At 52.5% G+C, this 27,527-nt stretch overlaps 2 protein-coding genes and 1 long non-coding RNA gene across 5 annotated transcripts; 2 read left to right on the forward strand and 1 right to left on the reverse strand.

The window, feature by feature from the left end:
- Window positions 1-982: 982 nt before the first annotated feature.
- On the forward strand, window positions 983-2,299 carry LOC308147009. Its single transcript, XR_013937128.1, has 2 exons — window positions 983-1,108; window positions 1,247-2,299. It is a non-coding gene; the product is annotated as an uncharacterized lncRNA (long non-coding RNA).
- Window positions 2,300-3,116: 817 nt separating this feature from the next.
- On the forward strand, window positions 3,117-11,808 carry LOC308146899 (tetraspanin-5-like). Its single transcript, XM_080518868.1, has 9 exons — window positions 3,117-3,472; window positions 5,016-5,066; window positions 6,196-6,342; window positions 7,542-7,712; window positions 7,917-8,042; window positions 8,735-8,782; window positions 8,885-9,001; window positions 9,109-9,170; window positions 11,011-11,808. The coding sequence occupies exons 1-9, from the start codon at window positions 3,392-3,394 to the stop codon at window positions 11,021-11,023; spliced, it is 816 nt and encodes a 271-aa protein (XP_080374994.1). The 5' UTR covers window positions 3,117-3,391; the 3' UTR covers window positions 11,024-11,808.
- Window positions 11,809-13,260: 1,452 nt separating this feature from the next.
- LOC308146931 (rap1 GTPase-GDP dissociation stimulator 1-B-like) lies at window positions 13,261-25,119 on the reverse strand. Of its 3 annotated transcripts, none has more exons than XM_080518936.1 (5): window positions 24,990-25,119; window positions 24,118-24,258; window positions 23,892-24,018; window positions 23,166-23,294; window positions 13,261-14,475 (listed from the first exon to the last, which is right to left on the reverse strand). In XM_080518936.1, the coding sequence occupies exons 3-5, from the start codon at window positions 23,965-23,967 to the stop codon at window positions 14,348-14,350; spliced, it is 333 nt and encodes a 110-aa protein (XP_080375062.1). In that variant the 5' UTR covers window positions 23,968-24,018; window positions 24,118-24,258; window positions 24,990-25,119; the 3' UTR covers window positions 13,261-14,347. The 3 variants fall into 3 exon arrangements, with proteins under 3 accessions (XP_080375062.1, XP_080375061.1, XP_080375060.1); XM_080518935.1 differs by having other exon boundaries at window positions 24,984-25,113; XM_080518934.1 differs by having other exon boundaries at window positions 24,118-25,113.
- Window positions 25,120-27,527: the final 2,408 nt, after the last annotated feature.

Consider the following 27,527-nt stretch of genomic DNA (forward strand, 5'->3'; position numbering starts at 1 on the left):
GCTGGACGTTGAGCTGGACGTTTGGGTTGAGCTGGACGTTGAGCTGGACGTTTGGGTTGAGCTGGAACGTTGAGCTGGGATGTTTGGGTTGAGCTGGACGTTTGTGGTTGAGCTGGACGTTGTGGTTGAGCTGGACGTTGAGCTGGACGTTGTGGTTGAGCTGGACGTTGAGCTGGACGTTGTGGTTGAGCTGGACGTTGAGCTGGACGTTTGGGTTGAGCTGGACGTTGAGCTGGACGTTGAGCTGGACGGTTTGGGTGAGCTGGACGTTGAGCTGGACGTTGTGGTTGAGCTGGACGTTGAGCTGGACGTTGTGGTTGAGCTGGACGTTGAGCTGGATGGTTGGGTTGAGCTGGACGTTGTGGTTGAGCTGGACGTTGAGCTGGACGTTGTGGTTGAGCTGGACGTTGAGCTGGACGTTTGGGTTGAGCTGGACGTTGAGCTGGACGTTGGGTTGAGCTGGACGTTTGGGTTGAGCTGGACGTTGAGCTGGACGTTGAGCTGGACGTTTGGTTGAGGCTGGGCGTTGAGCTGGACGTTTGGGTTGAGCCGGACGTTGAGCTGGATGTTTGGGTGAGCTGGACGTTGAGCTGGATGTTTGGGTTGAGCTGGACGTTGAGCTGGACGTTTGGGTTGAGCTGGACGTTGAGCTGGATGTTTGGGTTGAGCTGGACGTTGTGGTTGAGCTGGACGTTGAGCTGGACGTTTGGGTTGAGCTGGACGTTGAGCTGGACGTTTGGGTTGAGCTGGACGTTGAGCTGGATGTTTGGGTTGAGCTGGACGTTGTGGTTGAGCTGGACGTTGTGGTTGAGCTGGACGTTGAGCTGGACGTTGTGGTTGAGCTGGACGTTGAGCTGGACGTTTGGGTTGAGCTGGACGTTGAGCTGGACGTTGAGGCTGGGACGTTTGGGTTGAGCTGGACGTTGAGCTGGACGTTGTGGTTGAGCTGGACGTTGAGCTGGACGTTGTGGTTGAGCTGGACGTTGAGCTGGATGTTTGGGTTGAGCTGGACGTTGTGGTTGAGCTGGACGTTGAGCTGGACGTTGTGGTTGAGCTGGACGTTGAGCTGGACGTTTGGGTTGAGCTGGACGTTGAGCTGGACGTTTGGGTTGAGCTGGACGTTTGGGTTGAGCTGGACGTTGAGCTGGACGTTTGGGTTGAGCTGGACGTTGAGCTGGACGTTGAGCTGGACGTTTGGGTTGAGCTGGACGTTGAGCTGGGCGTTGAGCTGGACGTTTGGGTTGAGCCGGACGTTGAGCCGGACGCGGCCGGTTGGTTTCCTGAGGGAGTCTGGTGCTGCTTCCTAAACCTGGCTGGAGGAAGTGGAGCCTGATTGGTAGGGAAGCTGCAGGAATGTTGAGCAGACCTCCGAGGGGACGGTGACGCTACAGGACTCCAGTGACCACGTGTTAGAGGAGGCCATTTCTTCATTGTCACAGTAAATCTCATCCTACATTCCTCCTGAATGGCGCCACATTCATAAAGAACAGGCCTTGATGAGCACCAGGCCTGACGTGGGGCTGCTCCTGGTGATATTTGCCAAACCTTCTCTGCCAATGCCAAACCTCTTTTCCTTCTTCTCTTCTTATTTACTCTTGTTTCGAGATTCCGGTGTCCCGGGAAAGGGACGTTCAGGCGGCGGCTGCTCATCCCCCAAGTGCATGTTCTTTACAAGTGTGGCGCCATTTTTAAGAGAAATGAACAGGATTTCCAGATTTATGCTATTGTCAAGAAAGATTGATAAGAAACCTGAGGTTCATTGCTTCCTGGCTCCGCCCCTCTGCACGTCCAGACAAGTCCAGGGTGAGAGCAGCCAGGAGTCCCAGACAAAACACTGGGACTCCTGTGAAAGCAAAGGGATCAGGGCTCTGGCGTTGCTCTCAGGTGGCAGGGCTTTTCCCTGGAGCACATGAAGGAGGAGCAAACCGGAGGTGAAGGTCCAGCAGGCCTGTGTGGTTGGAAACGCTCGTCCACTCTGTCTTTTGTCTGTCTTTCAATTTCTACTCATGATCATTCATTTCTTTCCCCCTTTTCTGTTTTCTCTGTTAGTTTTTATCAATGTGAAGTGTTAGTTTACGTCCACAAGTTAGTTAACTGTGTGATCGTTCTTGTGTAACTTTTTTTTAGCTTTAGCGCTTGTAAAGGAGAATAATATAATTAATAACGGTTAAAAAAAAATGTCTAAAAAGTAATGAAAATACAATCAAACTTTACTTGTGTGGCTAATTTCTCTGTGTAACACAATGAACATTGTTTAAAAAAAAAGCTAACTGAAATATAAATAAAAGCTTGAGTAACATTTTGTCTATTTTCTGTGATGCTTGTGTCTCGTGTTTTTACTACTCGTTAATCTGACATTTGCAGTAAGCATCGAGAGATTACCACAACAAGAGGGAGTTGTTTAACAAAGCAAGATATATGTTAAATAATGACATTTTCATTCAGTTGAGTATTTTTGTCAAAGCTCAAGGTGCATATTTTAGCAATAAAGGCTCAATAGCACATTCTACCACACCATGGCACTGTGGTGTTAACAAAAGTCATGCAATAAAATGAGTGTCAACAACTTCAGCATTCACGCATACACGCTGACAACAAACAGAGCAAGTTCATGTGTAAATCATGTATTTTTTACATCATGAAATTTTTTCATTGGTTTGAACAAGAAGGAAATACGTTTTTAAACCAAAATGATGAAAGCCCCACAATGACCAGTGTGCTGTTTCCTTCCCTATGAGATGGAGAGATCAGTTTTCAGAGAACAAAAAAAGTGTGAAAACTGACAATTCAACTTGTTCCAAGGAACAAGTTTTGTTTTGCTCAACAAATCGCTCCAAATGGTGTCATATTTATATTTTAGTCAATTCACAAATCGGTGTTTCACTACTTTTAAACTCTTCTGCTTTGCTTTGCGTATTGTCTTTGTGCATCTTTTCAAAATAGTTTTTCAAAAATGATCCGCCTCCTAACATTCCATTGTATTACGTCTATGACGTCGACGACCCGCCACTACGTCCTATCGCGAGATTACGCCACATACGTAGGCAGGACCTGGAAGTGCGCCAGCAGTTCTCTGCTCTGATTGGTTGCTTCTTTTGTCCGTCAAGTATTTTCGCAGCCAATCACAGACGAGCCCCTGCACTCCGTAGCCCCGCCCCCCGAAGCCTCGGAGGGCTAACTGGATTTCCAGCGCCTGTTTTATTCCGTCTCTTTCCCGAATCGCGTCTTTATTCTGCGTTTGTCGGAGTTCCGCCGGGACCGTGGTGCCCCGTGTGTCTGGCCCGGGTCCGGGGGTTGAAGCGTCCGGTCGTGGAGATGGACGAACCCGCACAAAGCCTGTGAGCAGGCCGAGTTCCAGCCCGCGCTCCAGGCCGGCGGACGATGCGCCACCATGACGGGGAACCAGTACAAAGGCCACGAAGTGAGCTGCTGCATCAAGTACTTCATCTTCGGCTTCAACATCCTCTTCTGGGTAAGAACCTCCGGGGGGGGGGGCGCTTCTGGTCCAGACTCGTCCGGTTCAGCTGCACGGTGAGGACGGTACGCTACGGTCCGGTCCGGTCCGCTACGGTCCGGTCCGCTACGGTCCAGTCCGGTCCGGTCCGGATAGAAGCAGCGCTGTCCACAGAGGCTAATCCTCTTTCAGGACACAAAGATGACAGCTCAGCACCTCAGGCTCAAGTCCTGGTCCAGGATCGGGTTCCCAGTCCAGGTCCAGACTCAGGGTCCAGGTCCAGGTCCAGACTCAGGGTCCAGGGCCAGGTCCAGGTCCAGACTCAGGGTCCAGGGCCAGGTCCAGGTCCAGGTCCAGGTCCAGACTCAGGGTCCAGGGCCAGGTCCAGACTCAGGGTCCAGGTCCAGGTCCAGGTCCAGACTCAGGGTCCAGGTCCAGGTCCAGACTCAGGGTCCAGGGCCAGGTCCAGGTCCAGGTCCAGGTCCAGGTCCAGGTCCAGGTCCAGGTCCAGACTCAGGGTCCAGGGCCAGGTCCAGGTCCAGACTCAGGGTCCAGGGCCAGGTCCAGGGCCAGGTCCAGACTCAGGGTCCAGGGCCAGGTCCAGGTCCAGACTCAGGGTCCAGGGCCAGGTCCAGGTCCAGACTCAGGGTCCAGGTCCAGACCTCACTAGAAGCTGATCTTGTTGATTTTCTCAGCTTTTGTTTTATTTTATTTTCAGTTTGTATGAGTGATGCTTTAACTTTGAAAATATCCTCAATAGTCAAACTGCAAAGGTCACAAAGTGTGAACCTTGTGTGTTCTAAACATTGTGTAGGTATGAAGTCCCGTCCAATCACAGGAGGGGATGTTTAATAGTGTGTACCTCGTAGTGACGGTCCAACGCTCTACTCCTCCTGGAGGACAAGTGACTGACACAAGAGACACACTGTCCTCCGGGAGACATTCTTTTATTTAAAAGCACATAACTGAACCATTACTAAGAAATGTTGACAAAGTCAAATATGTACATAAATAATGTAAAAAAAAAAAAAAGTTAGAAATACATTTTGTACAAATGTTTACACCTGAAAACAAGCCGATAGTGTCGCAGTAAAGAAAAGAGGCGTAAACATTTGTCTCGTTATAAACAACATTGTGCAGATGTAATAACAATACCAATAAAAACGAGCGTAACGCCAAAACCTTCGTGGCGTTCAGGAGGTCCGCCGTTCAGAGTCGTCTCCCAATGTCGTGACACAAACCCCCACAGCGCCCCCCCTGGCCTGGCATGGTCACTACATCATGGAGTGTCTCTGCACTATTTGACCAGCGGCGGTGAGACGAGGCTGCTGCAGCGCTGAGGTCCTGTCCTGCTGGAGACGGTGTCCACACTACATGTATGGTTTTGTTCCAAGATGGCCGCCGGCGGGAAGACGGGACATTGAGACTCGGCCGTTTTAGTGTCGCTCAGCTTGACTGGACGTTCTCTATTTGACTGAAGGACAATGTGACGGAGGGACGTGGACGGACAGTCAGAAGACGCTGACTGATTTGTTTGTTTGTTTGTTTGTTTGCGTTGCAGCTCCTGGGCATGGCTCTGGTCGGGATTGGACTGTGGGCGTGGAGTGAGAAGGTGAGTTAGGACTGGGGGTAAAGGATTATGGGGGCTAGCATTTAAAGGGACAGTGGACTATTGTAACGTTTCCGTCAGTCGACCTTCATTGCTGAACCAACTTCAGTGTGTGAATCATGACGCTAAGCTAGCAGACATCAGTCTAACAACGTGTTTCACTGGGAAACGACCACAGCGTGATTGAGCTAATGCTAATCCTGAAGTGTCAAATGTACCGTCCGATGTTACTACACCCTGCTAGCTAGCGTAGCTCACTGCGCTACACTTTGGTGGCGCTTGTGGCGAGATAGCAGAGTTCTGCTAGCTGTTAGCCACCGTGACACACATAGTATTGCATGTATTGTTACACTGGACAACAAGACAATACTATGTGCAATAACCCCTGCATCTACGTCACTTTATCTACGTCACTAATTGACCACTCGTTAGGACTGAACCTGCTCTGCCAACACTGGTATTATTTTTTACTATTGTATGTTTATTGTACTTTATTCTACACTTTGCCCCCAATCATAGTTTAATTTCCTTGTATTTCATCTTACTGTACACTTTGCTCCCCTTAGAACTTATTATACTTTATTATAGTCTGTGATTTCTATCTGATTTCTATTTTAGTCCTATTTTATTTTATTTTACTTATTGTTACTTCTACTGTAAATACTTTTGGCCCTTAGAGTTCTTGATAGTCATTGTACAGAAGATTCCTCTATTCTTTGCACATTTCTTGTCTTTCCTAATCCTGAGTTTCCTTAAGAGCAGAATGGAACAAGTACATTTCTCCTTTGTGATCAATAAAGGCTTATCTTACCTTACCTTACCTTACCATACCATTCATGCCAGCATTAGATGCCATTTCTAGCTAACGTTAGCTAAACACTGTTTAGCCACGAGCTACTAACAGAAGCCAAACTCAAACGCTCCACATGGCGGTGGTGCTGGTGTGACACGGCGGCTCCACCGTGGCGGCTCCACCGTGGCGGCTCCACCGTGGCGGCTCCACCGTGGCGGCTCCACCGTGGCGGCTCCACCGTGGCGGCTCCACCGTGGCGGCTCCACCGTGGCGGCTCCACCGTGGCGGCTCCACCGTGGTGTCTCTGTGTGTCTCATGTGGCCCCTCTTTGTCTCTCAGGGGGTTCTGTCCAACATCTCGTCCATCACGGACCTGGGGGGTCTGGACCCCGTGTGGCTCTTCATGGTGGTGGGCGGAGTCATGTTCATCCTGGGCTTCGCCGGCTGCATCGGCGCCCTGCGAGAAAACACCTTCCTGCTCAAGTTTGTACGTAGAGTTTGTACGTAGAGTCTGTACACGGCGGGCGCCAGCGTGGTGAAATGAATTGTGTGTGGTTCTAGTTGTCTGGTTTGTGTCTGGTTCTAGTTGTCTGGTTTGTGTATGGTTCTAGTTGTCTGGTTTGTGTGTGGTTCTAGTTGTCTGGTTTGTGTGTGGTTCTAGTTGTCTGGTTTGTGTATGGTTCTAGTTGTCTGGTTTGTGTGTGGTTCTAGTTGTCTGGTTTGTGTGTGGTTCTAGTTGTCTGGTTTGTGTCTGGTTCTAGTTGTCTGGTTTGTGTGTGGTTCTAGTTGTCTGGTTTGTGTGTGGTTCTAGTTGTCTGGTTTGTGTGTGGTTCTAGTTGTCTGGTTTGTGTGTGGTTCTAGTTGTCTGGTTTGTGTGTGGTTCTAGTTGTCTGGTTTGTGTCTGGTTCTAGTTGTCTGGTTTGTGTATGGTTCTAGTTGTCTGGTTTGTGTGTGGTTCTAGTTGTCTGGTTTGTGTGTGGTTCTAGTTGTCTGGTTTGTGTATGGTTCTAGTTGTCTGGTTTGTGTGTGGTTCTAGTTGTCTGGTTTGTGTGTGGTTCTAGTTGTCTGGTTTGTGTCTGGTTCTAGTTGTCTGGTTTGTGTGTGGTTCTAGTTGTCTGGTTTGTGTGTGGTTCTAGTTGTCTGGTTTGTGTCTGGTTCTAGTTGTCTGGTTTGTGTCTGGTTCTAGTTGTCTGGTTTGTGTCTGGTTCTAGTTGTCTGGTTTGTGTGTGGTTCTAGTTGTCTGGTTTGTGTCTGGTTCTAGTTGTCTGGTTTGTGTGGGGTTCTAGTTGTCTGGTTTGTGTCTGGTTCTAGTTGTCTGGTTTGTGTCTGGTTCTAGTTGTCTGGTTTGTGTGTGGTTCTAGTTGTCTGGTTTGTGTGTGGTTCTAGTTGTCTGGTTTGTGTCTGGTTCTAGTTGTCTGGTTTGTGTGTGGTTCTAGTTGTCTGGTTTGTGTGGGGTTCTAGTTGTCTGGTTTGTGTCTGGTTCTAGTTGTCTGGTTTGTGTGTGGTTCTAGTTGTCTGGTTTGTGTGTGGTTCTAGTTGTCTGGTTTGTGTGTGGTTCTAGTTGTCTGGTTTGTGTGGGGTTCTAGTTGTCTGGTTTGTGTCTGGTTCTAGTTGTCTGGTTTGTGTGTGGTTCTAGTTGTCTGGTTTGTGTCTGGTTCTAGTTGTCTGGTTTGTGTGTGGTTCTAGTTCTCCGTGTTCCTGGGGATCATCTTCTTCCTGGAACTGACCACGGGGGTCCTGGCCTTTGTCTTCAAGGACTGGATTAAAGACCAGCTCAACCTGTTCATCAACAACAACATCCGAGCGTATCGGGACGACATCGACCTGCAGAATCTCATCGATTTCACTCAAGAATACGTAAGAAAGATTAAACGATAAACTTTCCTTCAAAGAACGTTGAGTGAATATTGTGATTGGTGCTGAGCTCAGCATTTCTGTTGGATCACTTTCCACCAATGAGTCCCTGAACATAGAACTTTGGAATGAGGACAGACGCCTGCTGTTTGAATTCTGAATAATGTTGGGTTTTGAAAGTGACCCCGCTGTCCCCGTCTCGTCCAGTGGGAGTGCTGTGGAGCGTTCGGCGCCGACGACTGGAACCTCAACATTTACTTCAACTGTACTGACGGGAACCCCAGCAGGGAGAAGTGTGGCGTCCCTTTCTCCTGCTGCACCAAGGACCCTGCGGTACACCGCCCTGTCCTCCTGTGTCCTCCTGACCTCACCTGTGTCCACCTGTGTCATCCTGTCTCCCCCTGTGTCCTCCTATCTCCTCCTGTGTCCTCCTGACCTCACCTGTGTCCTCCTGTATCGTCCTGTGTCCTCCTGACCTCACCTGTGTCCTCCTGTATCCTCCTGTGTCCTACCTGACCTAACCTCTCTCCTCCTGTGTCCACCTGTGTCCTCCTGTCTCCTCCTGTGTCCTCCTGTGTCCACCTGTGACTTCCTGTGTCCTCACCTGTCTCCTTCTGCCCTCACCTGTCTCCTCCTGTGTCCTCCTGTCTCCCCCTGTGTCCCCCTGTGTCCTCCTGTCTCCCCCTGTGTCCACATGTCTCCTGCTGTGTTCACCTGTCTCCTCCTGTGTTCACCTGTCCTCACTTGTGTCCACCTGTCTCCTCCCGTGTCCACCTGCCTCCTCCTGTCCTCACCTCTTCTCACCTGTGTCCACCTGGCTCCACCTGTCTCCTCCTGTCCTCACTTGTGTCCACCTGTCTCCTCCTGTGTCCACCTGCCTCCTCCTGTCCTCACCTCGTCTCTGTCCTCCCATGAGAACAGCAGGTGGCAGTGTGTCCACAGTGTGTCCACAGTGTGTCCACAGATCTCAGAGAATCACAGTGTGAGAACCATAAAGAGACAATGTGACATGTTGTCCCCTGCAGGAGGACGTGATCAACACCCAGTGTGGATACGACATTCGAGCCAAACCAGTAAGTGTCCCCCCCCACTGCATGTCCTCTCGGAGAATGAGAGGACGAGTCGGTGCAGAGAGAAGAGGGACGGTGAGACATGTCTTCCTGTCCTGTGTCCAGGACTCGGAGCAGAAGGACTACATCAACGTGAAGGGCTGCGTCCCCCAGTTTGAGAAGTGGCTGCAGGACAACCTGACCCTGGTGGCCGGGATCTTCATCGGAGTGGCTCTGCTGCAGGTGTCCGTCACGTCCTGCTGCTGAGTGGACACTGTGTCCCCTGTGTCTCTGTGTCCCCTGTGTCTCCTGTGTCCCCCGCCCGTCCACTGACCTCTTTTCTCACACAGATCTTCGGTATCTGTTTGGCCCAGAACCTGGTGAGCGACATCGAGGCCGTTCAGGCCAGCTGGTGAGAACCGTCCTGTTTCCTGTTTCCTGTTTCCTGTTTCCTGTTTCCTGTTTCCTGTTTCCTCCTCCAATCAGGATCCAGCACACTTAGATATTATACATATATTATATATATAGAAGTACTAACTGGTTGAGTCACTGGACAAGAAGTGTCGTCCTCATCGTTTCTACTGCAGAATAGGCAGGATCACTAGCTAGTTAGCTGGTTCCCGTGCTCTTTAACCCCGCCCTCGGCTCGGGTTACAGGACCAGCAGGGGGCAGCAGGAGGCAGTAGGGGGCAGCAGGTGGCCGCAGGAGGCAGTAGGGGGCAGTAAGTGGCAGCAGGGGGCAGTAGGAGACAGCAGGGGGCAGCAGGAGGCAGCAGGAAAGCAGTAGGTGGCAGCAGGGGGCAGCAGGAGGCAGTAGGGGGCAGTAAGTGGCAGCAGGGGGCAGTAGGAGACAGCAGGGGGCAGCAGGAGGCAGCAGGAAAGCAGTAGGTGGCAGCAGGGGGCAGCAGGAGGCAGTAGGGGGCAGTAGGAGACAGCAGGGGGCAGTAGGGGGCAGCAGGAGGCAGCAGGAAAGCAGTAGGGCGCAGTAAGTGGCAGCAGGGGGCAGCAGGGGACAGCAGGGGGCAGTAAGTGGCAGCAGGGGGCAGTAAGTGGCAGCAGGGGGCAGCAGGGGACAGCAGGGGGCAGCAGGGGGCAGTAAGTGGCAGCAGGAGGCAGTAAGTGGCAGCAGGGGGCAGTAAGTGGCAGCAGGGGGCAGTAAGTGGCAGCAGGGGGCAGCAGGGGGCAGTAAGTGGCAGCAGGGGGCAGCAGGAGGCAGTAAGTGGCAGCAGGGGGCAGTAAGTGGCAGCAGGGGGCAGTAAGTGGCAGCAGGGGGCAGTAAGAGGCAGCAGGGGGCAGTAAGAGGCAGCAGGGGGCAGTAAGAGGCAGCAGGAGGCAGTAAGTGGCAGCAGGGGGCAGTAAGTGGCAGCAGGGGGCAGCAGGAGGCAGTAAGTGGCAGCAGGGGGCAGTAAGTGGCAGCAGGGGGCAGTAAGAGGCAGCAGGGGGCAGTAAGAGGCAGCAGGGGGCAGTAAGAGGCAGCAGGGGGCAGTAAGAGGCAGCAGGGGGCAGTAAGAGGCAGCAGGAGGCAGTAAGAGGCAGCAGGAGGCAGTAAGTGGCAGCAGGGGGCAGTAAGAGGCAGCAGGGGGCAGTAAGAGGCAGCAGGGGGCAGTAAGAGGCAGCAGGGGGCAGTAAGAGGCAGCAGGAGGCAGTAAGTGGCAGCAGGGGGCAGTAAGTGGCAGCAGGGGGCAGTAAGAGGCAGCAGGGGGCAGTAAGAGGCAGCAGGGGGCAGTAAGTGGCAGCAGGTCGCAGGCACAATACATTTTCCTGGGGGAATTTTCGAGTTCTTCTTCTTCTTCTTGCTGGTTCATGAAGAACCAGGTTGAGTTGAGAAGGTCTCCAGTGGATCATTGAGCCACTGGTTTCCTCCTCCATGTGGATTCGGAGGCTTCGTCTCCTCCTGGGCGACGGCGTGAAGCCGGACAATCCTTTATTCTCTGTTTGCTGCAAAACAGCAAGTCAGAACCAGAACCAGAACCAGTGTGAGCTCCTGGGTCGGGAGCAGCCGGAGCCTTGTTGGGCCGGGTGTCTCGTTTCCCTCCTGGGAAGACCAGAAGACTTGCAGAGCAACATGTTTTCAAGAAATGTGCCAAACAGCTTCGACTCTACAAGAGTAACACATAGGATGGATTTTAGAATCAGAGCTTTGAAGCTGTTCAAACATTAAACTAGTAAACCTTCTTCTTCTCCAGGTCTATTAAAACTTCCTGCACGTCTTCTTCTTGTTTTTATTGACTCCCTCCTTTCTCCTCCTCCAGTTTCTTCACTTAAAGCTCCACTCAGCAGCAGCGCCACCTAGAGAAGAATCCCTGAACTCCGTTCTACGAGCTCCTCCGTCCAGATCCTCCAAGCACAGAATAGAACTTCGACTGGGTTTTTTTTCCACGTTATTTTAAAGGGATTCTTCACAAGCTCTGCAAATGAAAACACTAGTTTAGAGCGTGGAAGTCGCGGTGTCACTGGAAAGCTTCTGAAGAAACTTGCACTAATTCCGACTGAAGCAAAACACTTGAATAATCCTACTGACGACGGTTTTATAAGGTGGAGAGATTAAACGAGTGGATTCACCCTGTTCATGTAGAAGTGCACTAACCACCAAGCTGATCAAACAAACTTTTCACAGGATCAGATTTCCTCAAACTGTCAAAATCATGATTATCTGTTGAACTACTGAAGGGATTTTTGATTTATATGAAGAAGTTGAGTTGCAGTCCCGACACCTGCGTCCATAGTTTGCTTTTGTTTGGTGGAAAATTCTAGTCTGGGCCAAAGGAGTTGAAAGAAAAGAAAAAAAAGTTAAGACTTGTATATTATTTATTGTCATGCTGATAAAATCAGCATGGATTAGAAACGACCCATAGACGTGGAAACCTTTGATGTTGGTTCGTTCTTGACGATTTGAAGTGAGTTTTTTTTGCGGAAAGCATGTTTGTAGAGGAATCTTCAGTCTTTGATGTATTTCAGACACGATGCTCGGCGTGAAAACACTTTTTTGATACGATACGTGAAACGTCCACGACGTGTATTTTGCTCTCGTTCACTCCACCTCGTCGTTTCTCTCCATCACGTTGTAATCTCACTACCTCCTCTGTTTCTTACCACTCCCACTTTACTATGAATGGCTGACTAATAAAAAGGTAGAACATTGAGTGTTCTGGTGTCGCTCGTGCGTTTTTTACATTTTATTGGTGAAATAGAAACCAAACGTTCTCGTCTGGCTTGATGAAGGTTTCAGCAGAATTCTTAGTTTCACCAACAGCAGACGACAAACAAATATACACTTATGATTGATCACATTCTTGAACATAATTAAAACTACAATATGATCATATACATTTTAATATAATTTATATTTAAACAATATATATAATTGATGTATTTCTATATGTACAGTATATACATTTTCTATATTCTAGCTATAATAGTCTTATTTCTCCATTAGCCTCAGAGGCGGACTAATTTTCTCAGTGGTAAAATAGTACCACAATAACTTTTGAAAAAGTCTGTTTTCCAATCAGAATACTTTCTATAAAATCCACTATAGGTTTTGCATTTTGCATTCATGTTTCTAAAAAGTAGAGCCTCCTTCAAGGGAAGTGTTTGTGGGAGAAACTTGGTCAATGCAAATTTAAGCCCAAAATGAGGTTTGTCACTTGAAAACGACACTTGCTGTGGGCGTTGCATTGTAATCTGATTACAGGTCCCTCAGTGTGGTCATTCATTCATTGACTGGAGTGAAGTTAGAAAGAAGACATCAGCCGCCACCAGCTATACGCTTTTAATTTGCCTGCAGAGTTACAGTCCTGGAAATGTACAACTCATTACATTTACAACATTTATGTGTATAATATTTCACGCAGTTACTTCAGATGCACATTTGAACTGGATGTGTCGAGGGTCACGAGTCTGATAAATAATCATTCATACCTTCAGAAGAGAACAGAACGGCGTGTTAGGGGTTAAACTAGCGGCGGGTTTCATGCTGTCATTCCAGTAACTTTGTACAAGTGGAGGAACGTCGGTCAGACCGAACCACGTCCTCTGGACCAACGTCAGCAAAACAACACACGCTGGAGGATTCACCGAGTCGGCACAATGGAATGTTTCCAGAACAAAAACATGGGAAACAGGAGAAAGGCCTCTTCCCTCTCCGGACCGCGACTTCTTCAAATTCCTCCGGAGGTTTACTCCGAAATGTAGAAGATCGGTCAGCGGCACGTCCTCGCTCCGAAATGTGTTTCAGGACAAACTGGCTGTGAAGGGTTGAACCGGCGGAGCGTCACGCTGTGGAGGACGGGTGGAGGACAGCTGGAGAACGGGTGGAGGACAGCTGGAGAACAGCTGGAGGACAGGTGGAGGACAGGTGGAGAGCAGCTGGAGGACAGGTGGAGAGCAGCTGGAGGACAGGTGGAGGACAGCTGGAGGACAGGTGGAGGACAGGTGGAGAGCAGCTGGAGGACAGGTGGAGAACAGCTGGAGGACAGCTGGAGAGCAGCTGGAGGACAGCTGGAGGACAGGTGGAGAGCAGGTGGAGGACAGGTGGAGAGCAGGTGGAGGACAGGTGGAGGACAGCTGGAGGACAGGTGGAGGACAGGTGGAGAGCAGCTGGAGGACAGCTGGAGGACAGGTGGAGGACAGGTGGAGAGCAGGTGGAGGACAGGTGGAGGACAGGTGGAGAGCAGCTGGAGGACAGGTGGAGGACAGGTGGAGAACAGGTGGAGAGCAGCTGGAGGACAGGTGGAGAACAGCTGGAGGACAGGTGGAGAGCAGGGAGGACAGGTGGAGGACAGGTGGAGGACAGGTGGAGGACAGGTGGAGAGCAGCTGGAGGACAGGTGGAGAACAGCTGGAGGACAGGTGGAGAGCAGGGAGGACAGGTGGAGGACAGGTGGAGGACAGGTGGAGGACAGCGTCGTGTGCACGGCGTCACAGTGGCGCTCAAACTGGCTTTTTTTTTTCTCCCGAGGTTTTTCTAGCTCCCGTTCAGCCAACAGACGGTGTGTGTGTGTGTGTGTGTGTGTGTGTGTGTGTCTGTGCATGTGTGTGCGTGCGTGCGTGTGTGTGTGTGTGTGTGTGTGTGAGCAGAGCGAGGCCGATGGTCCGTTCATTGAAGTGAGGTTAGAGAAGAGAAGAGGCGGCAGGTGGAGCATCAAGGTGTAGAACATGGACCAGTCAGTGACGGCTGCTCTCACATCTGGACACTATGGCTGCTCTCACATCTGGACACTATGGCTGCTCTCACATCTGGACACTACGGCTGCTCTCACATCTGGACACTACGGCTGCTCTCACATCTGGACACTATGGCTTTTCACAGGTTTTGGTTTTCTATGTTCTAAAAACGGTTTGGCAGGACGTCTAAATACATCCTTCAAAATAAAGTTTAACAGGAAAACACTTGGACTCGATGAGCTGCGTATAAAATCCCTAGGAGAGGAGAGAGGAGGAAGAGAGGAGAGAGGAGAGAGGAGGAAGAGAGGAGAGGAGAGGAGAGGAGAGGAGAGGAGAGGGGAGGAGGGGAGGAGAGGAGAGGAGAGGAGAGGAGAGGCGTCCGGACGGAGTCAGCGGGGGCATGAGCAGGTGTGTGTGACAGTCTTTAGCTCTGAGCCGTTAGCCGCTGCTCCGTCAGAGAGGCCTGGTGTGAGACGGTCTTGTTGTCGTGAGCTCTCAGCTTGGACACCACGTCGATGAAGGCCAGACTCTGGACCTCCTTGTGGAGCGGCTCTGAGGAGAGACGAGGAGAGGGAGGTGAAACACGCCGTCACTCCGATAGCGTCGCTCTCCGATAGCGTCGCTCTCCGATAGCGTCGCTCTCCGATAGAGTCGCTCTCCGATAGAGTCGCTCTCCGATAGAGTCGCTCTCCGATAGAGTCGCTCTCCGATAGCGTCACGCTCCGATAGCGTCACGCTCCGATAGCGTCACGCTCCGATAGCGTCACGCTCCGATAGCGTCACGCTCCGATAGCGTCACGCTCCGATAGCGTCACTCTACGATAGAGTCACACTCTACGATAGAGTCGCTCTACGATAGAGTCGCTCTACGATAGCGTCGCTCTCCGATAGAGTCGCTCTCCGATAGAGTCGCTCTCCGATAGCGTCGCGCTCCGATAGAGTCGCGCTCCGATAGCGTCGCTCTCCGATAGCGTCACTCTCCGATAGCGTCGCGCTCCGATAGAGTCGCGCTCCGATAGAGTCGCGCTCCGATAGAGTCGCGCTCCGATAGAGTCGCTCTCCGATAGAGTCGCTCTCCGATAGAGTCGCGCTCCGATAGCGTCGCGCTCCGATAGCGTCGCGCTCCGATAGCGTCGCGCTCCGATAGCGTCGCGCTCCGATAGCGTCACTCTCCGATAGCGTCACTCTCCGATAGAGTCACTCTCCGATAGAGTCACTCTCCGATAGCGTCACGCTCCGATAGCGTCACGCTCCGATAGCGTCACGCTCCGATAGCGTCACGCTCCGATAGCGTCACGCTCCGATAGCGTCACTCTCCGATAGCGTCACGCTCCGATAGCGTCACGCTCCGATAGCGTCACGCTCCGATAGAGTCACGCTCCGATAGCGTCACGCTCCGATAGAGTCACGCTCCGATAGAGTCACGCTCCGATAGCGTCACGCTCCGATAGCGTCACGCTCCGATAGCGTCACGCTCCGATAGCGTCACGCTCCGATAGAGTCACGCTCCGATAGCGTCACGCTCCGATAGAGTCACTCTCCGATAGAGTCACGCTCCGATAGCGTCACGCTCCGATAGAGTCACTCTCCGATAGAGTCACTCTCCGATAGCGTCACGCTCCGATAGCGTCACGCTCCGATAGCGTCACGCTCCGATAGCGTCACGCTCCGATAGCGTCACGCTCCGATAGCGTCACTCTCCGATAGCGTCACGCTCCGATAGCGTCACGCTCCGATAGCGTCACGCTCCGATAGCGTCACGCTCCGATAGCGTCACGCTCCGATAGAGTCACGCTCCGATAGCGTCACGCTCCGATAGAGTCACGCTCCGATAGCGTCACGCTCCGATAGAGTCACGCTCCGATAGAGTCACGCTCCGATAGCGTCACGCTCCGATAGCGTCACGCTCCGATAGCGTCACGCTCCGATAGAGTCACGCTCCGATAGCGTCACGCTCCGATAGAGTCACTCTCCGATAGAGTCACGCTCCGATAGCGTCACGCTCCGATAGAGTCACGCTCCGATAGAGTCACTCTCCGATAGAGTCACTCTCCGATAGAGTCACTCTCCGATAGAGTCACTCTCCGATAGAGTCACTCTCCGATAGAGTCACTGTCCGATAGAGTCACTCTCCGATAGAGTCACTCTCCGATAGAGTCACGCTCCGATAGAGTCACTCTCCGATAGAGTCACTGTCCGATAGAGTCACTCTCCGATAGAGTCACGCTCCAACAGAACTCAGGTCAGAACATATTTACAAAACATTTCTACTCTAAGAATTCAGGTCAAACTGAACAGTGAAAATCTGGTGAATGAATCAGACTCATTAATAAGACCCAGTATGGTCGTTGTCATGTGGTCATGTGATCATGTTGTCATGAGGTCACGTGATCATGAGGTCATGTGGTCAAGAGGTCAAGGGAATTAATACATCCATGATCAGGATCAGAAAAAACTTTATTGATCCCCAAAGGGCAATTAGGGGCAAAGAGTGATACATAACGGCAAGAGAGAATAAATAATAAGTTGATTAAATAAAATAAGAAAGCTGGAATGTAAAAACAGGCAGAGTTGTAATATTGCACAGGCCAGAGACGTTAACTGGTCTTCAGCATGGACAGCAGAGCCTGATGGAGCAGCAGGAGGTGTGAGGTCTGAGGAGGTGTGAGGAGGACTGAGGAGGACTGAGGAGGACTGAGGAGGTGTGAGGAGGACTGAGGAGGTGTGAGGAGGTGTGAGGAGGACTGAGGAGGACTGAGGAGGTGTGAGGAGGACTGAGGAGGTGTGAGGAGGACTGAGGAGGTGTGAGGAGGACTGAGGAGGTGTGAGGAGGACTGAGGAGGACTGAGGAGGTGTGAGGAGGTGTGAGGAGGTGTGAGGAGGACTGAGGAGGTGTGAGGAGGTGTGAGGAGGACTGAGGAGGTGTGAGGAGGTCTGAGGAGGACTGAGGAGGACTGAGGAGGTGTGAGGAGGACTGAGGAGGTGTGAGGAGGTGTGAGGAGGACTGAGGAGGACTGAGGAGGACTGAGGAGGTGTGAGGAGGACTGAGGAGGTGTGAGGAGGTGTGAGGAGGACTGAGGAGGACTGAGGAGGTGTGAGGAGGACTGAGGAGGTGTGAGGAGGACTGAGGAGGTGTGAGGAGGACTGAGGAGGTGTGAGGAGGACTGAGGAGGACTGAGGAGGTGTGAGGAGGTGTGAGGAGGTGTGAGGAGGACTGAGGAGGTGTGAGGAGGTGTGAGGAGGACTGAGGAGGTGTGAGGAGGTCTGAGGAGGACTGAGGAGGACTGAGGAGGTGTGAGGAGGACTGAGGAGGTGTGAGGAGGACTGAGGAGGTGTGAGGAGGTGTGCTGCTCCTCCACCCTGCTTCAGGGCCAGAAGTCCAGTCATGTTAGAACAACCGTCACCATGGTGATCAGGAGCTTCCTGTCCTGCAGGGTGACGGAGAGAGTGGTGGAGGAGAATGTCAGTAAGATGTTCTTGCCATCAGAAGAGTTAAGTTTTAAGGGAGCTCCTCCTCTGGGGGCTCCTCCTCGGGGGGCTCCTCCTCGGGGGGCCCCTCCTCTGGGGGGTCCTCCTCTGGGGGCTCCTCCTCTGGGGGCTCCTCCTCTGGGGGCCCTCCTCTTGGGGCTCCTCCTCTGGGGCCCCTCCTCTTGGGGCTCCTCCTCTTGGGGCTCCTCCTCTTGGGGCTCCTCCTCTTGGGGCTCCTCCTCGGGGGGCTCCTCCTCTGGATCCCCTCAGTGTTGGAGGAGAACCACAGCTGGTTTCAAAGAAGGTACCAGGTCTCTGTACTCCTGGACAGACTCAAGAGGTGAGACGTGGGTCATGGTGGTCCTGGTGCTGCCAGGTCACCACGTCTCCTTGGTTACCACCGTCTCCTTGGTCACCACGTCTCCTTGGTCACCACGTCTCCTTGGTCACCACCGTCTCCTTGGTCACCACCGTCTCCTTGGTCACCACCGTCTCCTTGGTCACCACGTCTCCTTGGTTACCACCGTCTCCTTGGTCACCACCGTCTCCTTGGTCACCACGTCTCCTTGGTCACCACGTCTCCTTGGTTACCACCGTCTCCTTGGTCCTGCTGACACCCAGCTCTCCTTGGTCCTGCTGAGGGGGGACTGTGGGGGGACTGTGGGGGGGCCTGTGGCAGATGTGAGGGGGCTCCAGGTGTATATGGATGTATCGATGATGAAGGCTTTGGCATCATCATCATCATCACCTCTGTGTCTTCAGCACATTGGAGCAGGTGGAGCTGTGAGCTGGTCAGGGTGAGAATGTATAGGTTGACCAGCCTCTCCAGGGCTCCATCACCTGGGCGGAGGTCATGCAGGGTCATGGGGGGGGTCCAGCCTCTCCAGGGCTCCATCACCTGGGCGGAGGTCATGCAGGGTCATGGGGGGGGTCCAGCCTCTCCAGGGCTCCATCACCTGGGCGGAGGTCATGCAGGGTCATGGGGGGGGTCCAGCCTCTCCAGGGCTCCATCACCTGGGCGGAGGTCATGCAGGGTCATGGGGGGGTGTGGTGGAGTGTTTCCAGTTCTTTGGAACAAGTCCAGTGCTGATGGAGGTCTGGAACAGGTTCTGGAAAACACTCCCTAACTGGTGGGCACAGTGACTGAGGACAGTGATGTGATCAGCTGCAGGTGGTGCTGTTGATGGGGGGAGGGGGGGGGGGGGCAGGCGTGAGTTTCCATCTGATGTCCTGGTTGAAGCTGTTGGTCTGGAATGTGGAGTAGCAGGGATAAAGGTGGTTGAGGGATGTTTGGGTGCAGCCGGGGATGTGAACACAGTTGCTGTTGGTGATTGTGTTCAGGAAGTCCTTCTCTAGAGACCTCCAGGCTGAGTCCTTCTCTAGAGACCTGCCAGGCTGAGTCCTTCTCTAGAGACCTCCAGGCCGAGTCCTTCTCTAGAGACCTGCCAGGCTGAGTCCTTCTCTAGAGACCTCCAGGCCGAGTCCTTCTCTAGAGACCTCCAGGCTGAGTCCTTCTCTAGCGACCTGCCAGGCTGAGTCCTTCTCTAGCGACCTGCCAGGCTGAGTCCTTCTCTAGCGACCTGCCAGGCTGAGTCCTTCTCTAGAGACCTGCCAGGCTGAGTCCTTCTCTAGAAACCTGCCAGGCTGAGTCCTTCTCTAGCGACCTGCCAGGCTGAGTCCTTGTCTAGAGACCTGCCAGGCTGAGTCCTTCTCTAGCGACCTGCCAGGCTGAGTCCTTCTCTAGAGACCTCCAGGCCGAGTCCTTCTCTAGAGACCTCCAGGCCGAGTCCTTCTCTAGAGACCTCCAGGCCGAGTCCTTCTCTAGAGACCTGCCAGGCTGAGTCCTTCTCTAGAGACCTGCCAGGCTGAGTCCTTGTCTAGAGACCTGCCAGGCTGAGTCCTTCTCTAGCGACCTGCCAGGCTGAGTCCTTCTCTAGCGACCTGCCAGGCTGAGTCCTTCTCTAGAGACCTGCCAGGCTGAGTCCTTCTCTAGAGACCTGCCAGGCTGAGTCCTTCTCTAGAGACCTGCCAGGCTGAGTCCTTCTCTAGAGACCTGCCAGGCTGAGTCCTTCTCTAGAGACCTCCAGGCTGAGTCCTTCTCTAGAGACCTCCAGGCCGAGTCCTTCTCTAGAGACCTGCCAGGCTGAGTCCTTCTCTAGCGACCTGCCAGGCTGAGTCCTTCTCTAGAGACCTGCCAGGCTGAGTCCTTCTCTAGAGACCTGCCAGGCTGAGTCCTTCTCTAGAGACCCTGCCAGGCTGAGTCCTTCTCTAGAGACCCTGCCAGGCTGAGTCCTTCTCTAGAGACCTGCCAGGCTGAGTCCTTCTCTAGAGACCCTGCCAGGCTGAGTCCTTCTCTAGAGACCCTGCCAGGCTGAGTCCTTCTCTAGAGACCTGCCAGGCTGAGTCCTTCTCTAGAGACCTGCCAGGCTGAGTCCTTCTCTAGAGACCTGCCAGGCTGAGTCCTTCTCTAGAGACCTGCCAGGCCGAGTCCTTCTCTAGAGACCTGCCAGGCCGAGTCCTTCTCTAGAGACCTCCAGGCTGAGCCCAGGTTTCCCTGGAAAACCTCTCCTCCACTTTGTTTTTATAGCTGAGCTCGGCAATCTTAATGGTCCTCCTGACCTCTTTGTTGACCTTCTCCAACTCCCAGAGAAGAAGACACGCCCACTTCATCAGGCAGGGTGCTCCAGACTGGAAACCTCCCTGGAGTGGCTCTGCTCTGACTGGTCCACTGTCTCATGTCTTCTCACCTTCTTAATGTTCCTGATGGCTGGGGTGGAAGCAGGAACCAGCAGGATGGGGAGGTGGAGTACCAGGGGTTTATGTAGAAGCACACCCCTCTGCCGTGTTGAAGGCCAGGACAGAAGTCTTCCTCCTGCAGATGGTTCACATCTGCCTGGAGTTCATCCGCTTCATTCCAAAGTGAGCGGACGTTGGCGAGGACGACTGCCGGCAGCGCCCGTTGTTTACAAGTTTCACACTGTAATCGTGCTCTAACACCTCCCTTCTTCTTCTTCTTGCCCCGTCTGCTCGCTTTGTGGCCCCTCTTCTTGGAGTTGATCTCTGCATCACACCTCCTCTGGTAGAGTGTCGGGGGGAACGGCTGCAGCAGCTCCCGTCAACACGTCCTCCTTATCGTCTCCGCGGGAGAAGCGGCAGTCGCATAAACCAGGGTGTGACATTGCTGCCGGCATGCAGATGAAACCAGGAAAGTGCATTTGGTCCAGTTAACAAAACGCAGGAACAATTAAAGAGTTCAAAAGGAAAGTCAAGCCGCTCTAAGCTCCGACTGCAAGTCTGTGTGGAAACAGGATCTATAAAACAACTTGGAATCTCTAATACGGATTACTTTTACTTCAAATATGTCAGTGAAGCATTCAGTCAGTGGTGTTGAGTCAGTGGTAGTGGTGTTGGTGTTGGTGTTGAGTCAGTGGTGTTGAGTCAGTGGTAGTGGTGTTGAGTCAGTGGTGTTGGTGTTGGTGTTGGTGTCGGTGTTGAGTCAGTGGTGTTGGTGTTGAGTCAGTGGTGTTGGTGTTGGTGTTGAGTCAGTGGTGTTGGTGTTGAGTCAGTGGTGTTGGTGTTGAGTCAGTGGTGTTGGTGTTGAGTCAGTGGTGTTGGTGTTGAGTCAGTGGTGTTGGTGTTGAGTCAGTGGTGTTGGTGTTGGTGTTGAGTCAGTGGTGTTGGTGTTGGGTCAGTGGTGTTGGTGTTGGTGTTGAGTCAGTGGTGTTGGTGTTGGTGTTGAGTCAGTGGTGTTGGTGTTGAGTCAGTGGTGTTGGTGTTGGTGTTGAGTCAGTGGTGTTGGTGTTGAGTCAGTGGTGTTGGTGTCGGTGTTGAGTCAGTGGTGTTGGTGTTGGTGTTGAGTCAGTGGTGTTGGTGTTGGGTCAGTGGTGTTGGTGTTGGTGTTGAGTCAGTGGTGTTGGTGTTGAGTCAGTGGTGTTGGTGTTGAGTCAGTGGTGTTGGTGTTGAGTCAGTGGTGTTGGTGTTGGGTCAGTGGTGTTGGTGTTGGTGTTGAGTCAGTGGTGTTGGTGTTGAGTCAGTGGTGTTGGTGTTGAGTCAGTGGTGTTGGTGTTGAGTCAGTGGTGTTGGTGTTGAGTCAGTGGTGTTGGTGTTGAGTCAGTGGTGTTGGTGTTGAGTCAGTGGTGTTGGTGTTGAGTCAGTGGTGTTGGTGTTGGTGTTGAGTCAGTGGTGTTGGTGTTGGGTCAGTGGTGTTGGTGTTGGGTCAGTGGTGTTGGTGTTGGTGTTGAGTCAGTGGTGTTGGTGTTGAGTCAGTGGTGTTGGTGTTGAGTCAGTGGTGTTGGTGTTGGTGTTGAGTCAGTGGTGTTGGTGTTGAGTCAGTGGTGTTGGTGTTGAGTCAGTGGTGTTGGTGTTGGTGTTGAGTCAGTGGTGTTGGTGTTGAGTCAGTGGTGTTGGTGTTGAGTCAGTGGTGTTGGTGTTGAGTCAGTGGTGTTGGTGTTGAGTCAGTGGTGTTGAGTCAGTGGTAGTGGTGTTGAGTCAGTGGTAGTGGTGTTGGTGTTGGTGTTGAGTCAGTGGTGTTGAGTCAGTGGTAGTGGTGTTGAGTCAGTGGTGTTGGTGTTGGTGTTGAGTCAGTGGTGTTGGTGTTGGTGTCGGTGTTGAGTCAGTGGTGTTGGTGTTGAGTCAGTGGTGTTGGTGTTGGTGTCGGTGTTGAGTCAGTGGTGTTGGTGTTGGTGTTGGTGTTGAGTCAGTGGTGTTGGTGTTGGTGTTGAGTCAGTGGTGTTGGTGTTGGTGTTGAGTCAGTGGTGTTGGTGTTGAGTCAGTGGTGTTGGTGTTGAGTCAGTGGCGTTGGTGTTGAGTCAGTGGTGTTGGTGTTGAGTCAGTGGTGTTGGTGTTGAGTCAGTGGTGTTGGTGTTGGTGTTGAGTCAGTGGTGTTGGTGTTGGGTCAGTGGTGTTGGTGTTGGTGTTGAGTCAGTGGTGTTGGTGTTGGTGTTGAGTCAGTGGTGTTGGTGTTGAGTCAGTGGTGTTGGTGTTGAGTCAGTGGTGTTGGTGTTGGTGTTGAGTCAGTGGTGTTGGTGTTGAGTCAGTGGTGTTGGTGTCGGTGTTGAGTCAGTGGTGTTGGTGTTGAGTCAGTGGTGTTGGTGTTGAGTCAGTGGTGTTGGTGTTGAGTCAGTGGTGTTGGTGTTGGTGTTGAGTCAGTGGTGTTGGTGTTGGGTCAGTGGTGTTGGTGTTGAGTCAGTGGTGTTGGTGTTGAGTCAGTGGTGTTGGTGTTGAGTCAGTGGTGTTGGTGTTGAGTCAGTGGTGTTGGTGTTGAGTCAGTGGTGTTGGTGTTGAGTCAGTGGTGTTGGTGTTGGGTCAGTGGTGTTGGTGTTGGTGTTGAGTCAGTGGTGTTGGTGTTGAGTCAGTGGTGTTGGTGTTGAGTCAGTGGTGTTGGTGTTGGGTCAGTGGTGTTGGTGTTGGTGTTGAGTCAGTGGTGTTGGTGTTGAGTCAGTGGTGTTGGTGTTGAGTCAGTGGTGTTGGTGTTGAGTCAGTGGTGTTGGTGTTGAGTCAGTGGTGTTGGTGTTGGTGTTGAGTCAGTGGTGTTGGTGTTGAGTCAGTGGTGTTGGTGTTGAGTCAGTGGTGTTGGTGTTGAGTCAGTGGTGTTGGTGTTGGTGTTGGTGTTGAGTCAGTGGTGTTGGTGTTGAGTCAGTGGTGTTGGTGTTGGTGTTGGGTACAGTCGCCACAAAACAGCCAAATGTTAAGTGTCCAGACTGTGGAGTCCGGAGGACTTTGACAGAACAGGAAAGTGGTGATGACAGAAAACAATGAGCTGCTGGTGATCTCACCTGATCCCATGACAGCACAGATGAGAATCATGGAGTTGTACTTGATCTCCGGAGCGCTCCGTTCGTCCGCCAGCAGCTTGTGGAGCATGGACACCAGGCTGGAGCCCACGAAGTCTTTCTCAGCCGCAACTGAAACCAACAAACACCAAAGTGTGAGAAACACCTTCTGAAAGCTGCGTCGTTAACAGCCGATACCTGCAGTGAGGCTCAGACCCGGATCACCCCGGGCGCCTTACGGACGTGCTGCGCGGCGTCACGCCAGGCTGCAGGTTGGCGCCAGAAAACTACCGGCTGCAATTCATTCTCGTAGCGGACATTCAGTCTTCAGTGGCGGCTGGCCTGGTGCCGGTGATAATGATCAGAATGATGGTGTGTTTTATTGTGAAGGACCGGATGCTCAGTGTGTGACTTCCTGACTGATGCGACCTGCTCAGTGTCTTCTCTCCACACATGAACCAGAGCGTCCGGTCCTTCAAAATAAAACACTCCTTCTGATCAGAAACACAGACGACGCAGCTGTGTGTCGAGTTGCTCTGATCTCTCGCCAGATGCTGCAACGGAGCGTGACGTCCCCAACCCCCGCGCTGCAGTGCGACGCTGCAGAACTGCAGCGGGTGAGTGATGCAGCAGCAGCACGCCCGACGCCACGCAGCCGTGGGAATTTGCAGGTCGTTGTACAAACGCGTACGACTGCACGTCATCTGGGCCGAAGGTCGCCGCTCTTACCCAGATCCAGCGCCGCGATGAGGCCCAGAGCCACCAGAGCTTCATTCTGCATGATCATGTGTTCACTGGTTGCCATAGTAACTAAGTGCTTGACGCCTCCTCCCTGGATGACGGCCCGAACGACCTCCTGGGAGTGAAAGAGGTGAGAGTGGGTGACTGGAGCGTGTGTGTGTGTGTGTGTGTGTGTGTCCCTGATTAAAAGCTGCAGCCGCTAGCGCCTCCTGACCTTGGACTTGCTGTGTCGGATGAGAGCGGACAGCAGCCGGTTGGACTCGCCGATCACTCCGGCGTGATCTTTGGCTTCACACCACTCCACCAGCCGCTCCACCCAGCTTCCCGTTGGTTCCCAGCTGGTCCGCAGCTTCGGCTGAAACACAACGGCCCGTCACTCTCCTCGCACCTGCACGTCCGGCGACGCAAACTCAAGCTTCTGTGGCCGGAGGAGGATTTCACAAAACCCAGATGGTAACTGAAGCGGGACGGCAGCTTGCTAAAGTACCCACGCCCCTTAAATCTCTCCACGTTTTGTCACATTACAACCACACATGCACATTCATTTGATTGTATTTTATGCGACCAAAAGAACATCATGGTGGGGTGAGAGCCAAATTAAATATGGTCTTCAAATTCCACATACATAATCAAGTGAAAAGCATATAAAATGTATATTATATTATATTTACTAAATATTCCATCATCCCGCGGACCCCCTGCTGGGGTTCACAGCCTCACCAGTTTGTCCAAGTGTATTCAAGTGATTCCAGTCAATTTGATTCCTGATGCTCGTGGTCCTGCTGTGAGAGACAGGATGAGGGTTTCTGGACACGAGTGCATGAGGACACGAGGCCATGAGGCCATGAGGCCATGATGGCTCCAGGAGCTGCGCGACTGTCACCATAGTTTTTGTGAAATACTCCTCAAGTCTGAATATATCATCTGTGTTGATTTTTCAAAAATTCATCTCAAAACAGAAAATCCTCTTACTGTCGACTTTCGAGAGGAAAAGGTTCCCCGTCCACCACAGTGAACAGGTGTTTGACTCATAACCCTTGCGGCAGTTTCAACACCATGCGAATAGAAAGAAGGTCAAACCTCCACCTTGTGTGTCGATGAGCATACGCAACGTCCCCAGAAGCTTAAACTGAACTGGAGGCATTTCAGACTGCAGGAACTTCAGCACCACGTCGGCGACGCCGGCCGACAGCATCTTAGATTTGTTCACCACTGGAGGGGAGAACACATCAGGACACGCTCAACCAACGACTTGAGGAGATCACTCAACGCTTACATCACATACACTAAAATAAATGTGTGTGTGTGTGTGTGGCAGAAGACCTCCCTCTCCTCTCAGCAGGTTTCTGTCTGAAGAAACGGTTTGGTTTAACATTAAATGCATATATTCTAAAGGTAAAGTACTCTGAGCCAACGTTCTCTCTGTGGACCCAGTGGAGAGCAGATGTGGTAGCATTAGCACTAGCATTAGCATTAGCATTAGCCACTCAGGTGGATTCAGCAGCAGCGTCACTTCGCTCCACACTTGATTCCTCTGATGGTCAAACCGAGGACTCCGAGGAGGACGGCTCCATGGAATAACCAACAATTACAAACGAAATAATTCGGCACGTAAACTGGTGAAGAAAGGGAAAACTCACACCATCTTCTAGTCCTCCACCATAGAAGAAGAACAAGGCCCGGTGTCTGTCCAGCACTAGAGCCAGGCTGACCAACCTCACACCCCCTTTTTAATTTGAGCAGTAACGACTTGGTGAACTTAGTTAATGACAACATTGTAACTATTAGGGATCAAATGTATAAAAAGCTGCAAGTGACCAACCACAGCTTCAGGTTTGTCGTCACATTCACCCAGCTTCTATCCACTAGAGCTCTTTAGAGTTCTCCTCAACTGGTGCCGATTAATAGAATTTACTATCTCCCAATTCTATCCTGCCTTATTCTCCATTTAACTTTCTTTTCTATTCTTTATGGAGCAATGCTTTAAAAGTATTTAGGATCAATAATGTATTTCTATTTTGTTGATATTTAAAATTCTACTCTTACTTTCTATTCAGTGTGTAGAAGAACTTCCCTGTGGGAATAGTCAAGTATTTTCTATTCTCTGGATCAACTAGGATCAGTGTTCCACCGGCGTTCACATTATTGTTCTCAGCAGTGACGATTCCACAACAATGAACGGAGGAAGGCGGAGTTCAGGGAAGAAACCAGGGGACAGTGCAGAGTGGAAACACTGACGAGCACCAGTGGGTGGAGCAGAGGTTAGTGACGGAGGCTCAGGGTGAGGCAGGTGGAGCAGAGGTTAGTGATGGAGGCTCAGGGTGAGGGACAGTGGGTGAAGCAGAGGTTAGTGACGGAGGCTCAGGGTGAGGCAGGTGAAGCAGAGGTTAGTGACGGAGGCTCAGGGTGAGGCAGGTGAAGCAGAGGTTAGTGATGGAGGCTCAGGGTGAGGCAGGTGAAGCAGAGGTTAGTGACGGAGGCTCAGGGTGAGGGACAGTGGGTGGAGCAGAGGTTAGTGATGGAGGCTCAGGGTGAGGCATGTGGAGCAGAGGTTAGTGACGGAGGCTCAGGGTGAGGGACAGTGGGTGGAGCAGAGGTTAGTGATGGAGGCTCAGGGTGAGGGACAGTGGGTGGAGCAGAGGTTAGTGACGGAGGCTCAGGGTGAGGCAGGTGGAGCAGAAGGTTAGTGACGGAGGCTCAGGGTGAGGACCAGTGGGTGGAGCAGAGGTTAGTGACGGAGGCTCAGGGTGAGGGACAGTGGGTGGAGCAGAGGTTAGTGATGGAGGCTCAGGGTGAGGGACAGTGGGTGGAGCAGAGGTTAGTGACGGAGGCTCAGGGTGAGGCAGGTGGAGCAGAGGTTAGTGACGGAGGCTCAGGGTGAGGACCAGTGGGTGGAGCAGAGGTTAGTGATGGAGGCTCAGGGTGAGGTCCAGTGGGTGGAGCAGAGGTTAGTGATGGAGGCTCAGGGTGAGGTCCAGTGGGTGGAGCAGAGGTTAGTGACGGAGGCTCAGGGTGAGGGAGGTGGAGCAGAGGTTAGTGACGGAGGCTCAGGGTGAGGTCCAGTGGGTGGAGCAGAGGTTAGTGACGGAGGCTCAGGGTGAGAGGCAGGTGCAGCAGAGGTTAGTGACGGAGGCTCAGGGTGAGGCAGGTGGAGCAGAGGTTAGTGATGGAGGCTCAGGGTGAGGCAGGTGGAGCAGAGGTTAGTGACGGAGGCTCAGGGTGAGGGACAGTGGGTGGAGCAGAGGTTAGTGATGGAGGCTCAGGGTGAGGCAGGTGGAGCAGAGGTTAGTGACAGAGGCTCAGGGTGAGGCAGGGTGGAGCAGAGGTTAGTGACGGAGGCTCAGGGTGAGGGACAGTGGGTGGAGCAGAGGTTAGTGACGGAGGCTCAGGGTGAGGCAGGTGGAGCAGAGGTTAGTGACGGAGGCTCAGGGTGCGGACCAGTGGGTGGAGCAGAGGTTAGTGACGGAGGCTCAGGTGAGGCAGGTGGAGCAGAGGTTAGTGACGGAGGCTCAGGGTGAGGCAGGTGGAGCAGAGGTTAGTGACGGAGGCTCAGGGTGAGGACCAGTGGGTGGAGCAGAGGTTAGTGACGGAGGCTCAGGGTGAGGCAGGTGGAGCAGAGGTTAG

The sequence above is a fragment of the Blennius ocellaris genome, assembly GCF_963422515.1.
Source record: "Blennius ocellaris genome assembly, chromosome: 23".
In the NCBI taxonomy this organism is placed as follows: domain Eukaryota; kingdom Metazoa; phylum Chordata; class Actinopteri; order Blenniiformes; family Blenniidae; genus Blennius; species Blennius ocellaris.